This window comes from Cynocephalus volans, chromosome 10, assembly GCF_027409185.1.
Source record: "Cynocephalus volans isolate mCynVol1 chromosome 10, mCynVol1.pri, whole genome shotgun sequence".
Classification (NCBI taxonomy): domain Eukaryota; kingdom Metazoa; phylum Chordata; class Mammalia; order Dermoptera; family Cynocephalidae; genus Cynocephalus; species Cynocephalus volans.
Genome location: NC_084469.1, coordinates 127,654,394 through 127,669,058, shown reverse-complemented (window position 1 = coordinate 127,669,058; position 14,665 = coordinate 127,654,394). Strand labels below are relative to the sequence as shown.

The following is a 14,665-nucleotide window of genomic DNA, read 5'->3' as shown; positions in this document are numbered from 1 at the left end:
AGGAAATGCTAAATTTCGGTTAGAAATTAGCAAAAACAACGATGTATCTTCTCTCCTATTCAAGGATCCCGGGTTAAAACCCCCCACTCCAAGGAGTAAAGCCAGATAACCACTGAGAGGAGCGCTCCCGCATCCTAGAGAGGAAGAACGTGAGGCTTGGGCGCCGCGGCCGACGTGCTGACGCACTTCCGTTCACGCCGCACTTTCTGTTCTTCCTGAGGTGAGTGTTAGTCTCCTAGGGGTCCTCGCTAGGCCTGCATCCTTTACGTTTAGAGAAGGTGGTCGGCTTTGTCCCTGATGCCGCGTGGAGGGAGTCAGGGCGGCGCCTCTGGGTCTGGGGAGCGGAAGCAGCCTGTGGGTCAGTCCCGCTGTGCTCGGGGGCCTGGGCTCTAGCCCGCGGCGGAAGCCCTGGGAAACGGAGGCTGTGGATGGAAAGGAGACTCCCTGTGAGCCCGACGCAGCCACAAAGCCCCTCTGCTCATCGGGCCGACAACTAGTTAGTGAGCAGCTAAGTGCCAGTTGCTGTTCTAGGTTCCGGGGATGCAGCTGTGCAAGAGACGGGGCGTGGGCCCCGCCCGCAGGGAGCTTTCAGCTTAATGGGAAAGTCACCTATTAAGCAAATCTAAGCATTTAACTCCACCTGCTTGTAACTCTGTAGCTGCAACCTATCGCTTGTAAGTCTGAGACCAAGTCCTAGATGTGCACAAGGTGTGGGTTTATCTGTTGCAACTTATTCAGCATCGTCCTGCAGCACACTCCCCCTGGCTGGGCTACAGCCTTCTTGACCCTTCACTGCTAGAACATGCTGTTACTTTCGTAAGGATTTCCCTTTTAGCCTAGTTAATTCCTATTCTTAAGCCTTTCTTTTTCTTTTTTCTCAAGATGACCGGCAAGGGGATCTTAACCCTTGGCTTGGTGTTGTCAGCACCACGCTTTACCAAGTGAGCTAACCGGCCATCCCTATATGGGATCCGAACCTGTGGCCTTGGTGTTATCAGCACCACACTCTCCCGAGTGAGCCACGGGCCGGCCCGAGCCTTTCCATCTAGGATAGTTTCCCCCTGGCACTAATCACAGTTGTGATCGTAAAGTTACTTGTGAGAATCTTTGATTAATGTGTGTCTTTTCTTTAGACCAAGCTCCATGAAGAAAGGGGTCACATTCTTTTTTCGCTCTCCACTGTATCTCCTGCGTATCTCTTGCGATCTGGCATGAAATATGTATATGATAAATGTTTGAATGAAGAAAGCACAAATTAGTGTATAACCTCAAATCGGGAAAAGTGGTATACAGGGAAGGGAATACAGTGCTAATGGAGTGTGTAACGGGGACCCGATCTGGTCTGTATAGACAGGGCATGATCTGAAGGATGAGCTGGCATTACCCAGGTGAAGAACGGTCAGATTACTGCAGGCAGAGAATATCAGCTACAAAGGTTCTGAGGTCGAAGAAGAATGGTTCATTAGGAAATAGCAGGTACGAAGGTCCTGATAAAATTAATATAGTAGAGGAAACAAAGCCAGTGTAGCTAAACTAAAGAAAGGAGGAGGTGGCAAGAGATGAGTCTAGCAGGAAACTGCATCATGCGTTGTCTCCTCACGGAAGATGCTGGGTTTTTGGTAAAATATGACTATAACAAGAAAACATAGTGTCTATAGGGGATGGTAATCCAGACATTTTGGCACGTTGAGGTGGCCTTTCAGGGTCCTTTGCTAAGTCAGTTTCTGGTTATCACTGGGTTCTGGAATGGAGTGATGAACAAAAAAGATGCCTGCCCCCAAAACCGAGAAAAGGAATATTTACTCTTTCTTTTTCTGAATTTTCTTAGCTACTCTTATCGATTCTTCTATATTAACCCAGAATCACTTTGTCAGGTTCTAAAATAAATCTGTTGGAACTATGATGAGACACAATTTAGCGTGGTTATTAAAAGCAGGGTTTCTGGAGTCTGGCAGATATCATTGGGATCCAAGTTCATCCATCCACCCGCTGAATGATTGTGGTAGAAAAACTTGTTCTTAGCCTTGTTTTCTCATTTGAGAAAAAGACAACTTTCAGAGAACTGAATGTGTATATGTATTTTTCACCCCAAAACATACTTTTCTTTAACCTTATATTTTCCAGTAAAATTTTATTTTTAAAAATGAAGGTCTGGGTTTTTTCTTGTTAGATTCTGCTTTGAGGTTTTTTTTGGCGTTTTTTGCTTATTTTGCTCTTTATTTTGCTTGATGTTTGTGAGTGCAGGCTCTGGTGACATGGGGAAAGTCACTTATCAAAGTGTCACTTTCCTCAGAATTACAAACCTCATGGTATGGAGTGGTTTAAGAGAAGAAATATTTATACACAACTTACCCAGTGGGCATTTAGTAAATGATTGCTGCTGTTATTGGCGGGTTTGTTGGCTTAAAGGAGAGCCTTCTATGGACGAGGCTTACCCTTGGTTCTCTTTGTTTCTTCCCTCAGCCCGTGCCCTTCCCTGAGGGGGAGCCCAGGTGATGGCAGCCATAGCCCTGAAAAACCAGCACCAGGTGAGATGTGGATTTCTCAGGTCAGCTTTATGGAGGTCTGATTTGAAGAAAATGGGGGATGATAGAGGTGATTCTTAGAGCCAGAGAAGTAGGAAGCCTCTGTTGATTCCCATCAGCTGGACTGGATGCTGGGGAAAGAGCTGATGGTGAGCACTGAGCAGCCAGGCTCCAGGGCTAGTGAGGATGAAGACAGGAGAGAGTGTGCTGGGAAGCAGAAGTGTAGCCTTTTGCATGCTGAGGATCTCGACTGAGCTGGACAGTCCCATATTCTGCAGTTCCTCCCCACCTACACAGGGATCTTTGGGAATGAGAGACTCAGGTTGGTGATCTAGGGATCCAGTATAGGATGTGAGTGATTGATATCAGCAATATCACAAGGTTCTTGGGAAAGCAGGCAGAGGGACAGCTGAAAGAAGATAAGAAACAGGGGGCTCATGCCATTTGTCTTCCAAAAGAAAGAAGTTTTGTCTTCAAAATCAGGAAGCAAGGCCGGCCCGTGGCTCACTCGGTAGAGTGCGGTGCTGATAACACCAAGGCCACGGGTTCGGATCCTATATAGGGATGGCCGTTTGGCTCACTGGCTGAGCGTGGTGCTGACAACACCAAGCCAAGGGTTGAGATCCCCTTACCGGTCATCTTTTAAAAAAAAAAAAAAATCAGGAAGCATATTTCCTTCTTGAGGTCAGTACTGTTGGCTAAGTGAGGCAGTGGGCCATGATAGGAAAATCTACACTAGGACAGGACACCTGATGTTAGGTATCCCATCTAGCCTCAATGGCATTGTGGCCTTAAGCTGGTCATGTAACCTCTTTGCATCTTAACTGGCTTCATTTGTAAAGTGAACATAAATACCTTACATTTTGGTGACAGGGAAATTGATTTTTTTGAATTGTATTTTACCTTTTGAGACTGTTGAGTTGCTGGGTGTTGCTTTGTCGTTTCTTTCTTCCTGGTCACTTATGATCCATGAACCCAATCTTGGATTTCTCACATCTGTCAAGTCCCTCCACCTAACTATCCCACTGATATATCATCTTTCTTAAAGCTCCCACCCTCTTGTGATTTTCTACAGTCCTGATCACCCAGTTTCTAGACTGCTTAGTAATTGTTGACTCTATTCTCTCTTGATACCATTCCCAGAGAGCCACCAAGTCCTCTTGTTTCTGCCTACTATCTCTTCCATCTGTCTCATTTTTTATATTACTCCGATTTAGGGTTTGTCATTTCTTCTCTGCGATTTTGTTTGCAGAGCTTCCCACATAGTTTCTTTGTGTAGTCTTGTACCTTCCCATCACCTTCTACTTGTTACCTGCTATAGCTCAGGTTTCTGAGCATGGATTTTATCGCATAATCCAAAGTTCTCAAACTTTAGTGTACATTGGAATCATCTGGAGGGTTCATTAAAAGCACAGATTACTCTCAGGGTGGGGTCCAAAAATTTGCCTTTCTGACAAGTGCCCAGGTGCTGCTGCTGCTACTGGTGGTGCTCTGGGGACCATACTTTGAGAACTACTGTTCTAGTTAGTGGTGATTTATTCAAGAGAGACATTAAGGAGTTGATGGGGTCAGGTTGTCAGCTGGGCAGAGGATGGATTCAGTGCAGGACAAGCCTGGAATTGGAGCTGTTTAACTGTCCCCAGCTGTTGAATTTGTGTACTGATTGTACCATGGTGAAGAGTCAGATTCCAGAAGTAAGTGATAAAAGTGACAGGATTTGATTACTGACTGCTTGTCAGAAATGAGCAGTGATTGGGGTGTAATGGTGTGGAGTGAATCTCAAGTTTCTAGCATTGGAGACTGGGCTGAAAATGGTACTATTAACTGAGAGAGGGAAAAATTGTCATTCACAGTGCCAGTTAGTTTATATACATTAGAAGGGGAAGATGAGTTTGGTGTTGGGTGGTGGGTCAGATGTGTTGGGTCATCCACAGCCAGAGGCTGTGCTGGGACATGTGGGAAGGGAAGGTGTGCAGAGTTACTTGAGGTGTTTGAGGATGGGAGGATATTTACTGCATGTTCAGGTAACCAAGTTTGATACCAAAGTCTGAGGCGTGAAGAGAGTTCTAAACCAAATGCTAGAACTTTCTGGGAAGGTAGAGTAGGGGGCCATTAAGGAGAGGAAAGGGTAGCTATTGAAAAAGCATGAGTAGGGCCGGCCCATGGCTCACTTGGGAGAGTGCGGTGCTGATAACACCACGCCATGGGTTCGGATCCTATATAGCGATGGCCGGTTCGCTCACTGGCTGAGCATGGTGCTGACAACACCAAGCCAAGGGTTAAGATCCCCTTACCGGTCACCTTTAAAAAAAAAGAAAGAAAAAAAGCATGAGACTTGGTTGGCAGAAGCTATTACAGATTGTCTTGGAGGTATAAGCAGCTAGAAGAGTTACCAGCAGCTGCAGTAGCAGCAGCAATTCAATTCCAGAAGCATCTTCTCCCAGGAAGACCCTCAGGAAGCAGAATGGACTGCCCCGGGGCACTGAGCTCCCTCTGGTGGATGTTCTTGAGCACAATAAGCACAGCCTCTTGGTCAAGTTCAGGTGGGGGTTGGATGAGATAGGCTCATCAGGGTAAGCCATGGCCCTGTTCCTGGTACATGGGCATGAGGTTTGGGGTGGAGTGAGCACATGTGGGGAACACATGTGGAGTAAGCACAGATGGATTAGCTGGGCACTTGGAGCAGCAAAGTGGGAACAGGGGGGTCCTGAGATGCCACTTGTGAGTGGGTGTCTGGACAGATTGAAGCTAATTGTCCATTTGTAGGTGCTATAATGAAAGACTGAAAGTCTTTACAAAATCAAAGTGATTTTCCTCTAGGAAGTTTAATTAATGGGAAACTTTTTTCCGAGGGTGTTTGAAGTGTTAACTCATGTTTTATGACAGTAAACTTTGTATTCTAATGGAAGCTCTTTTAGTAATGAGAGAAGTTCTAGATTTTTGGTTGTAGAAATAGTAGTTTATATTAGGTCTAATATCCAGTTCTTTCACCTTCCCTCATTACTCATTCCTTATAGGACCCTTCCCTCAGGCCCTCATTATTGTCCCCTTGCCCCTACACTCTGGTCTGGAGCCAGAGGATTGGCTCTGGGGCAGCAGAAACCTGTTGTTTTAGGAGGTGGTGACCTTTGAGGATGTGGCTGTGTACTTCACCCGGACAGAATGGGCTGGTCTTTCTCCTGTACAGAGGGCCCTGTACAGAAGTGTGATGCTGGAGAATTATGGAAACTTGACTACCCTGGGTAAGGCCATTTTCCTCCTGAGACTCAGAGCTGTACTTTCTGGTTTTCTTCCTTCCTTTCTCCTTACAGGCTGGGGATGTGGTATGGAGAAGAAGGGGTTGTCTCTGGTATCCTCCATTAAGTGACTCCAGGACTGAGGCTCAATGACCAACTTCAGAAATTGCTGGGTAGGGTGAGGTCTTAGGTCAGTTTGGTCCCAATGTAGGGAATTGCTATCCTCTGGTAAGAGTTTGTCCCATCCTCCAAGGGGCTCTAAAGGAATAAGTACTGTGTTTTCTATTGTCTGGGGAATGGTGCTTGCACATGTCTTATAGGATCTCACTAGTGTACCTACCCTTAAATTTTTTTTAGAATAGGTCACAAATGCTCAGTTTCCTCTCAGTCAAAATCTCATTTGCCTTCCCCAGTCCTGAGCCCTCTTCTGTGGGTCTTATTCTTACTGAGATTCCTGAGGTTTTCTCTTTTGACACAGCAGATACAGGGCTGAAAGGTGCCATTTTCTTCCCCTTTTCAGGTTACTCGGTTCCCAAACCTGCCCTCATCTCACTTCTGGAGGAAGGGGATTTATCTTGGGGCCTGGTGGTGCAGGATGATCCCCCTGCAGAGAGGACCAAAGACGTCTGTAAAGGTAAGTGAGGCAGGTTTAGAACCAGCAACTGTAGAGTTTTACAGACACTGTATTTTAAAATGAATCATGCCAGGCAGGATTTAAATAAAGTAGATGCTGTCTCCTAATAGGTAAAATATGAAACCTTTTCCACCAGTCTGAAGTCTTATCAACATACTACCACTCAGTACATCTCATATTGCAATTCTTAAATCCATTGCTCCTTTCAACATTGCCTACCTCAGTGGTCCTTCTTCCTTGGATGGGATGGATTTATTCAAGACCGTTTTTTGAGCACTTGCCATACTAAACTTTGTTTAAGAAGCTCTGGAGTGTACAAGTTATGGAAACATATAAAAATCTAAAAAAAAATGTGCTAAATGCTGTTTTTGGTATATCAGCAGTGTGCTGTGGGAGCACAGCAGGAGGGGTTGGAGTAAATCCAGCTTAGAAGATAAGTAACACTCCTTCAAGTTTGACAGATTACAATGGTTTACAAGTGGGGAAAAAGAAGGTCATGTATCCAGCTCAAGGAAGGGAATAGAGCATCCAGTAAATCATTGTAAAGAACTTTGCAGTTTAATGTGTGCAGGAGAATCACCTGGGGAGCATATTTAGCAATCAGTATTTCTAGAGCCCACCTGCAAGGATTCTTCTGTCTTTTCTAGTAAGCACTGCAAGAGCATGAGGCTTAGGACTCAAAGCCTGAGTGGGACTTCCTGTTCTTGACTTCTTAGAAATTGGGGCTGGCAGAGTCTGCAACATATTCTGAGCCCCTTATGTAGCCAACAGTGTGGATGAATATGGGTGGTGTGTTTTACCCACCCAGTCGGGGTTGGGAAATCTAGGATGCAGTTTGTGGTGGACCCGAAGGGCTGGCTCTATTCTGGAGAACTTACAGAAACGGACAAACAGGCAAATCTGGAACAGGGAAGAGGAAATGGGAGAGCAGGAAAAATAGCGTGGAGCAGGAGCAGTGACGCCCACCACAGTGACCTTGCCACTAGTGACGTAAGCCTGTGATGGCTGTGTTTTCAAAATATTAACTTGGCATAGTGTGTGGTTTGATTCCCCTGAAGGAAATGAGGGGATAAAATCCTGTTCCACTATTATTATATATCAGGCATTAACTTTTGAGTGAGTAAATTGGGTAGGGGATAGTGGTGATGCAGAAATAGAAGGAGAGTGTGGAGGTAACACTGACAAGGCTTGGCCATAAAAAGGGAGAGTTGAGTCAGATAACATTGGGAAGTCATGACATGGGAGGAGCTTTTTGAATTTATACAAATTCAGATACGAGCACGGAGTGTGGGGTTTCTTTAAGATATGTAAGTGGATGGCTAGAGCAGGCCATTGAGAAGGGAGGTGTAGAATCTGAGATAAATGTCAGGTCTGCAAGTGTAGATACAAGTGTAGATGGAACCAGAGTTGGTTGAAATGATCCCCAGAGAGAAAATAGATGGCTAAATCTTAAATATATTTTTGTCTTTTTTTTTTTTTTTTTTTTGGCAGCTGGCCACTATGGGGATCTGAACCCTTAACCTTGGCGTTACAAGGCTGTGCTGTAACCAGTCAAAGTAGCCAGCCAACCCCTGAATCTGAAATATTAAGAGATATTTAATTTTAGTGAGAGAGGGAAGAGAAAGTAGCCAAGGAATCAGAAGTGAGTCATTAAGAGTGAACAGTGAAGTTGAAGGCAAGGGCAGGAGTTTCAGGGTAGGTGGTTTGCAGAGAGTGAGTAAATAGGAGATGACAAAGTTGATGCAGCACTTTAGTTTCTTATTTTGGTAAGTTTAGAAATGAAAGAAAATATAGTAAATGTTCAAAACTCAGTCTTGATTATGACCCTCAGTAGGCATTACATTTTGCAGCAGAACCTTTTCCCTCATGTGTATTCTGAAAAAAGAGTATCAGGAAATAAAATTTACCCTTACTGTTGCAATGAATGTGAATATTTTCAATTCTAATGTAGACTACTGGCATCTTTCTTTAAAAAACTGTTTGATAGTAATGCACTGTTATCAATTTCATGACCAATGGCTAGGCAGTTTGAAAAACACTCTAAGAAAAAATTGGATGTGAAGGGATGATCATTAAGCCCAAGTGAATTTGAGAATCTAGAGGAGGAGGTTGAAGATGAATAGAAGATACAGCTGCTCGAACAGTGTAGCAGAGGAAGTGCGAGGAGTGGGGCTCCAGGGTGACTGACAAGTGTGAGACTTGAAAGGGCAGTTTGGGGTGGGAGGATGTGGAAATGGAAGGGAAACAGGGTGAGGGCACTGCACCTGCACAGCTTTGGTTTCTTTCAGCAGGAAGGAGGTGACGATGACTGGAACACTAGGCAGGTAGGGGTTCAACTGGGGTGTAGGGAAATGGAGATTGTTTGGAAGAACTGCTGGGGGGATCCTGAGCAAGATGAATAGCAAGATGAATGGTGGAGTATGTGGCATCAGGGAAAATAGAGAGTTTTGGGGTCATCGATTGCTCAGTCTTGATCTTATGACATTGAACAGCCTAGTAGCAAGAAAAAGGAGGGGTGTGAGAACAGACGCCTAGGTTCCCAGTTGTCTTGTTCACTCTTTTTTGGACTGTTGGTTATCATGTTTGTTTCAGTTTCAGATCTCTCCTCTTCCAACGTTCTCCTGAGGTCCCTTACACTTTTAACCCACACTCATAGATGAACTTAATTAAGCAGCAGGCCAGTCACAGATAACCCCAATTAATGTTAAAACAAGGCCCAGCATTTTATATAAAATAGATTACCTTTGACTTAGATAAAATGTCATCTAATCTTTAGAAACACAAATGCCATTTTATGGGCTGCTGTGTGTCTCCTTTTTGCTAATAGGAGAAAGAATACTCTGCAGTCTTGGTGCGTTTAAGTAAACTGGGTTCTTCCCTTTCCAAATAGGCAGAGAGTCTAGGACAGTAGTTTCTTTTCATGTTTGAGATTTAAATTTTCAGAGTCTAGTGACGAGACAAAGCAATTGCCAACAGATTTAGAGTATTCACTCATGTCCATATCCAATCTGTGGACCTGCAGTTAAGAACCTCTAGACAAGGTCATCATGTAGCATGTTGGGGGTAATGTCCTCTAAGTACTTCTGTGATTTTCTTTCTCTGTCTTGCAACAACCTAGTGCCCTTATTTTTTAAGTTTAAAAAAATTTTTTTTGGTGGCTTCTGGTACAGGGATTGAACCCTGGACCTTGGTGTTATCAACACCATGTTGTACCTAGTATCCTTAATGCTCCAGTCTTTTGGGCCATCTGCAGGGCATGAATTGTTAAAAGGAACAACAATTCTTCCATTGTCTTTGCTTTCTGACTCTGTTCTGTTTTATTTTTGGATTGTGAGTCTTGCCAGCCTCAGTGTCACTACTTGCTTTTAGGAACCTGCGCCTTCTTTGGCATTTTCTAGTCCTGTAAATACCATAGATTTAAAAGATGATAGGGATGACCAGAAGTCATTCAAATTTAGAGCAGAAAAGCTTAGGAAAAAATACTTTAAGTGATGTGTGCACTGATAGCTTGTTCTACCTTGACTCTTCTCTGTCTGTGTGATATTTGGCACTTTCATTTTAGTGGCGTTGTCTTTCTAGCAGGCTGATGTGGAGATTGGGATGATATCTTTCAAAGCCTTATAATTTTCTTTTTTGGTGTTTGGCTGGTACGAGGATCCACCTATAATTTTCAGCTCTTTTGTTTCTAGTATAATTCTAAGGTGGCATTTATATTCTTTTTCTTATGTTAGATACCGAGACCACCACTGACAATGAGTCCACACCAACACAAAGAATATCCAAAGAAAGAAACATAGTGATGTCATATGGGCTGCCGAAGAGTGTCTCTCAGAGAACCAACTTCCCAGAAACATATGAAATGAAGAAGCACCAGGAAATCTCCGCAGTGAAGAATTTTAAAGGAAAGGTTTCAAGAATTCACTATGCAAGGAAACCCTTCAGATGTGAGGAGTGTGGGAAATGCTTTACCTATTTTTCTTACTACGTTAGACACCAGAGAATTCACACTGGGGAGAAACCCTTTGAGTGTAATGAGTGTGGAAAAGCCTTTAATGGCAATTCTTCATTAATCCGACATCAGAGGATCCACACTGGAGAGAAACCGTATCAGTGTGAGGAGTGTGGGAGAGCCTTTAATGACAATGCAAATCTGATCAGGCATCAGAGAATCCACAGTGGGGACAGACCCTATCACTGTATGGATTGTGGAAATAGTTTCACCAGTAGTTCCGAGTTTGTTATACACCAGAGAATACACACTGGGGAGAAACCCTATGAGTGTAATGAGTGTGGAAAAGCTTTTGTTGGTAATTCACCGCTGATTCGCCATCAGAAAATCCACACTGGAGAGAAACCCTATGAGTGTAATGAATGTGGCAAAAGTTTCGGAAGGACTTCCCATCTTAGCCAACATCAACGCATTCACACAGGGGAAAAGCCTTATTCTTGTAAAGTATGCGGACAAGCCTTCAATTTTTATACAAAACTAACTCGGCACCAGAGGATTCACAGTGAGAAGAAACCCTTTGACTGTGTAGATTGTGGAAAAGCCTTCAGTGCTCAGGAACAGTTAAAAAGGCATCTGAGAATTCATACTCAGGAATCTTCCTATCCATGTGATGAGTGTGGAAAAGTCTTCACTGGCAAAAGAAATCTTCTTCAGCATCAAAGAATCCATACTGGAAAGAAACTCTATGATTGTAACAAGTATGAAAAAACCTTTAGGACTTCTTCCCAGCCAGGTCATCGTGAGCATGTCCACTCTGGAGAGAAGTCTGTGCTGGACATTTGTCATTTTGGCCTCCCAGAATTTTTTACCCCCTTTTACTGGTAACAGTGCATGCACTTTCCTTTTGGATTCCATTTTCCATTCGGGAGTGGAATGTGTGACACAGGCCTGGCTCAGCTGCACATTCCTTTCCTCAGGACCAAGTTACTGGTTCAGATGTCAGTAGGTGGTCCACTATGGTCCAGTGAGAGTGTATTATTCCGTTTGTGTTGCTGTAACAGAAATACCTAAGACTGGGTAATTTATAAAGAACAGAGGTTTATTTGGCTTACAATTCTGGGACAGTTGCATCTGGCATTGGCCTCAGGATGCTTCTACTCATAGCAGAAAGCGGCAAGCAGCCAGTCGGTACAGGCAGACCACATGGCGAGGAAGCGAGAGAGGAGGTGCCAGGGTCTTTTTAAACAATCAGCTCTTGCGGGAACTAATAGAGGGAGAACTCACTCATTAATCCCCCCACCTAGGGAGAGCACTAATCCATTCATGAGGGATCTGCCGAAGCTCCAGTGGCGCAATTGGTTAGCGCGCGGTACTTATATGAGGGATCTGCCCCCATAACTCAAACTGCCACGCTGGGGATCAGATTTCCACATGAGTTTTGGGGGGACAACACATCCAAACTCAGAGAGTTTCAGGATGTGGCAAGAGCTAGTAGGAAGAAAAATGTGGGTACTTCAAAAATTTAATGGAAAGATTTATATTAGCTTTCAGGTCTATTTTTCCACGAACTTTTTGAAGTTCCCTTGTACTTTTTTCATTGGTTTTAAAGCTGAGAGTAGCTCTGGATTCTTGTGGAGTCTGAGAATAAAGTTAACACAGCAGAATAGATATCTTAGTGTTGTAGAGCATTGAAGATATTGTTTGAGCAACTGAATAACTCCAGATGGACCATAGCTGAAGCTGGAATACATGTAGGTTTTTAAATTCTAGTAACCAGTAAATTCCACTTTTTCTTTCGTGCTTAGGCAAGTTTGAGTTAGGTTTTCTTTCCTTGGAACAGAATTTTTATTTATACAGACCTTTATCAGTGTAACAGTTATTTGAAAAGTCTAGGGCCGGCCCGTGGCTCACTCAGGAGAGTGTGGTGCTGATAACACCAGGGCCGCGGGTTTGGATCCTATATAGGGATGGCCGGTTCGCTCACTGGCTGAGCATGGTGCTGACAACACCAAGCCAAGGGTTAAGATCCCCTTACCGGTCATCTTTAGAGAAAAGAAAAAAAAAAGTCTTCAGGGATAACATATTTGATGATGGAGAAATATTTTGTCTGTATGATATATGGGAAAGACTTTAGCTATAGGCCTGACAGTCCCCAAACCCCATGATTGTGATGAGATTGGCCTGTGCAGCATTACAATGGGTTTTCCAGTCTACACAGCACCAGTGGACAGAAGTTCAAACAACTTAAGCTCTGTAGTAAAAATTTTGATGTTACTATAAATCTATGTCTGCATCAGTGAATCCATTCTCAAGAGAAGTCAACTATGAAACAAAGTTTTCACTCTTAAAGCTTTCATTTTCTGTTTACTCAGTTATTTTTTTGTTTTGGCATTTTTTTGCGGGGGTTAGGGGGGCTAGTCAGTATGGTAATCTGAACCTTTGACCTTTGTGTTATCAGCACTGTGCTCTAACCAAGTAGGCAAAGCTCACAGCCCTTCAGTTTTTATTTGGAATGACTGCTATTCTAGTCATTAAACTGGTAAATGCCAGGCTATTATATCTTTTATAGCTTGGCATTTACCAGTTTAATGCCTGGAATAGCATGCTCACCCTGCCCTTTGATCTCGTTAATGGGCCAAGGACATGCTCTGGTTCTCAGTCAGGCACACTGCAGAGATGCCCTGATAGGGAAACAAAGAGTGGGCCCTTTTCTTTGGATGATGAATGTAATCACTCACTTCCCTCCCATGTGCCCTTCTGCCAGCCAGTGTTGGAGTCTCCTACCTAATTCCAGACTCTACCTGCTCCCTGAAGTCTAACAGCTGGGTGGCTTCACCCCTCTTCCTTACTTGCCAGCAAGTGGGATGAGCAATTGTATCACATGCTTGGACTGACCAAGAGAATAATAAGCTGGGAGAATCACTTTTTAAGTAAACATTTTTTTAGTTGAAGCATAACATAAAAATGCACAAGTCATAGGTGTACAACTTGAATTTTTACAAAGAAAATAGCCATGTAATGGCCCAGATGGAGAGAGAGAGAATATACCAGCATGTTTTAAGTCTCCCTCTACCCCATTCCGGTCATTACTTCTTTCTTGCCATAACCTCTATTCTGACTTATATCACCACAAATTATTTTGCTTGTTTTTGTAGTTTTACATAAATGGAATCATCGGTATAGACACAGTCATTGCTGCATAGTATTCCATTGCATGGATATACCACCATTTATTCCCTACCATTGGCGGGCATTTGGCTTATTTTAGGGAAATAATTTTGCAGACAGAAAATCTAAGTCACCCAGAAAAGAAACTGGTTAAAGTATCCAGGGTCAGGGGCTGTTAGTTTCACATGTTGCTGCTTCAGGTATAGCTGCCCTTTTGTATATGATGAGAGCAGTAATATTTTGGGGCACTTGCCATGTGCCAGACATTTTACTAATCACTACACAACATTTACTCAATACAACAACTTTATGAAGAAGGTGCTGTAATTAGCTCCATGTTACAGTTAAGGAAATTACGTTGCTCAAGGTCGCAGTAACAGAGTACGGATTCAAATACAGGCAGCCTGGTGTCAGAGCTCATTTTCTAACAACGCAGTGTATTGGGGTTCTTCAGAGAGATAGAATCAATAGGATATTTTATAAATATATGAGAGGGGATTTATTAGGGACATTAGCTCACACGATTGTGAAGAGAAGTCCCACAATAGGCTGTCTGCAAGATGGATGCTGGTAGCGCGGCTCAGTCTGAGGCTGAAGCCTCAGAATCAGGGAAGCTGATGGTATCCTTGGCATAAGTCCTTCAACCCAAAAGCTGAAGAGTCTCAAGCTCTGATGTCCACAAACAGGAGAGAAGAGTGTATCCCAGCTCCTGAGGATAGAGGGAAAGATTTGCCTTTCCCCCCCCGTTTTCTGTTCTCTCTGGGCTGCCAGCAGATTGGATGGTTCCCACCGTGTTGAGGGCAGATGTTTCCCACCCAGTCCACTCTGGCTGCATGCTAATCTCTTCTGGAAACACCCTCATGGACACACCTAAAAGGATAGCTTTACCAGGTTTCTTGGTATTCCTTAATCTATCAAGCTGACACCTAGAATTAACCTTCACTCTCAGCATTGCCCTATAGAGGATGGATGTAAAGTCTGTGGCAACTGTGTCTCGGTATCAGAAGAGGGGTTGTTGGAGGAAACTGTCTTATGCTCTTTAGAGATGGAAGAGAGTATCAATCAAATCAAGACAGGGAGTCTGTGCTGGACTTTACAGAATGGGAGGTAGATGGGAAATGGGCCTCAGTGAGGGAAAGTGTAGGGTGAGATA

At 43.7% G+C, this 14,665-nt stretch overlaps 1 protein-coding gene across 2 annotated transcripts; it reads left to right on the top strand.

Annotated features, from left to right (window-relative positions):
• The first annotated feature begins 492 nt into the window (after nucleotides 1–492).
• On the top strand, nucleotides 493–12,748 carry ZNF19 (zinc finger protein 19). Of its 2 annotated transcripts, none has more exons than XM_063111464.1 (5): nucleotides 493–674; nucleotides 2,464–2,528; nucleotides 5,641–5,767; nucleotides 6,282–6,395; nucleotides 10,127–12,748. In XM_063111464.1, the coding sequence occupies exons 2-5, from the start codon at nucleotides 2,496–2,498 to the stop codon at nucleotides 11,227–11,229; spliced, it is 1,377 nt and encodes a 458-aa protein (XP_062967534.1). In that variant the 5' UTR covers nucleotides 493–674; nucleotides 2,464–2,495; the 3' UTR covers nucleotides 11,230–12,748. The 2 variants fall into 2 exon arrangements, with proteins under 2 accessions (XP_062967534.1, XP_062967533.1); XM_063111463.1 differs by lacking the exon at nucleotides 493–674 and adding an exon at nucleotides 1,398–1,476.
• Nucleotides 12,749–14,665: the final 1,917 nt, after the last annotated feature.

Excerpts from the sequence above, each read along its gene's own strand:
- ZNF19 (XM_063111464.1), top strand. The coding sequence starts at position 2,496 with ATGGCAGCCATAGCCCTGAAAAACCAGCACCAG. Across the intron at positions 2,529-5,640 it reads CCCTGAAAAACCAGCACCAG|GAGGTGGTGACCTTTGAGGA; the intron begins GTGAGATGTGGA and ends CTGTTGTTTTAG. Across the intron at positions 6,396-10,126 it reads GACCAAAGACGTCTGTAAAG|ATACCGAGACCACCACTGAC; the intron begins GTAAGTGAGGCA and ends TTCTTATGTTAG.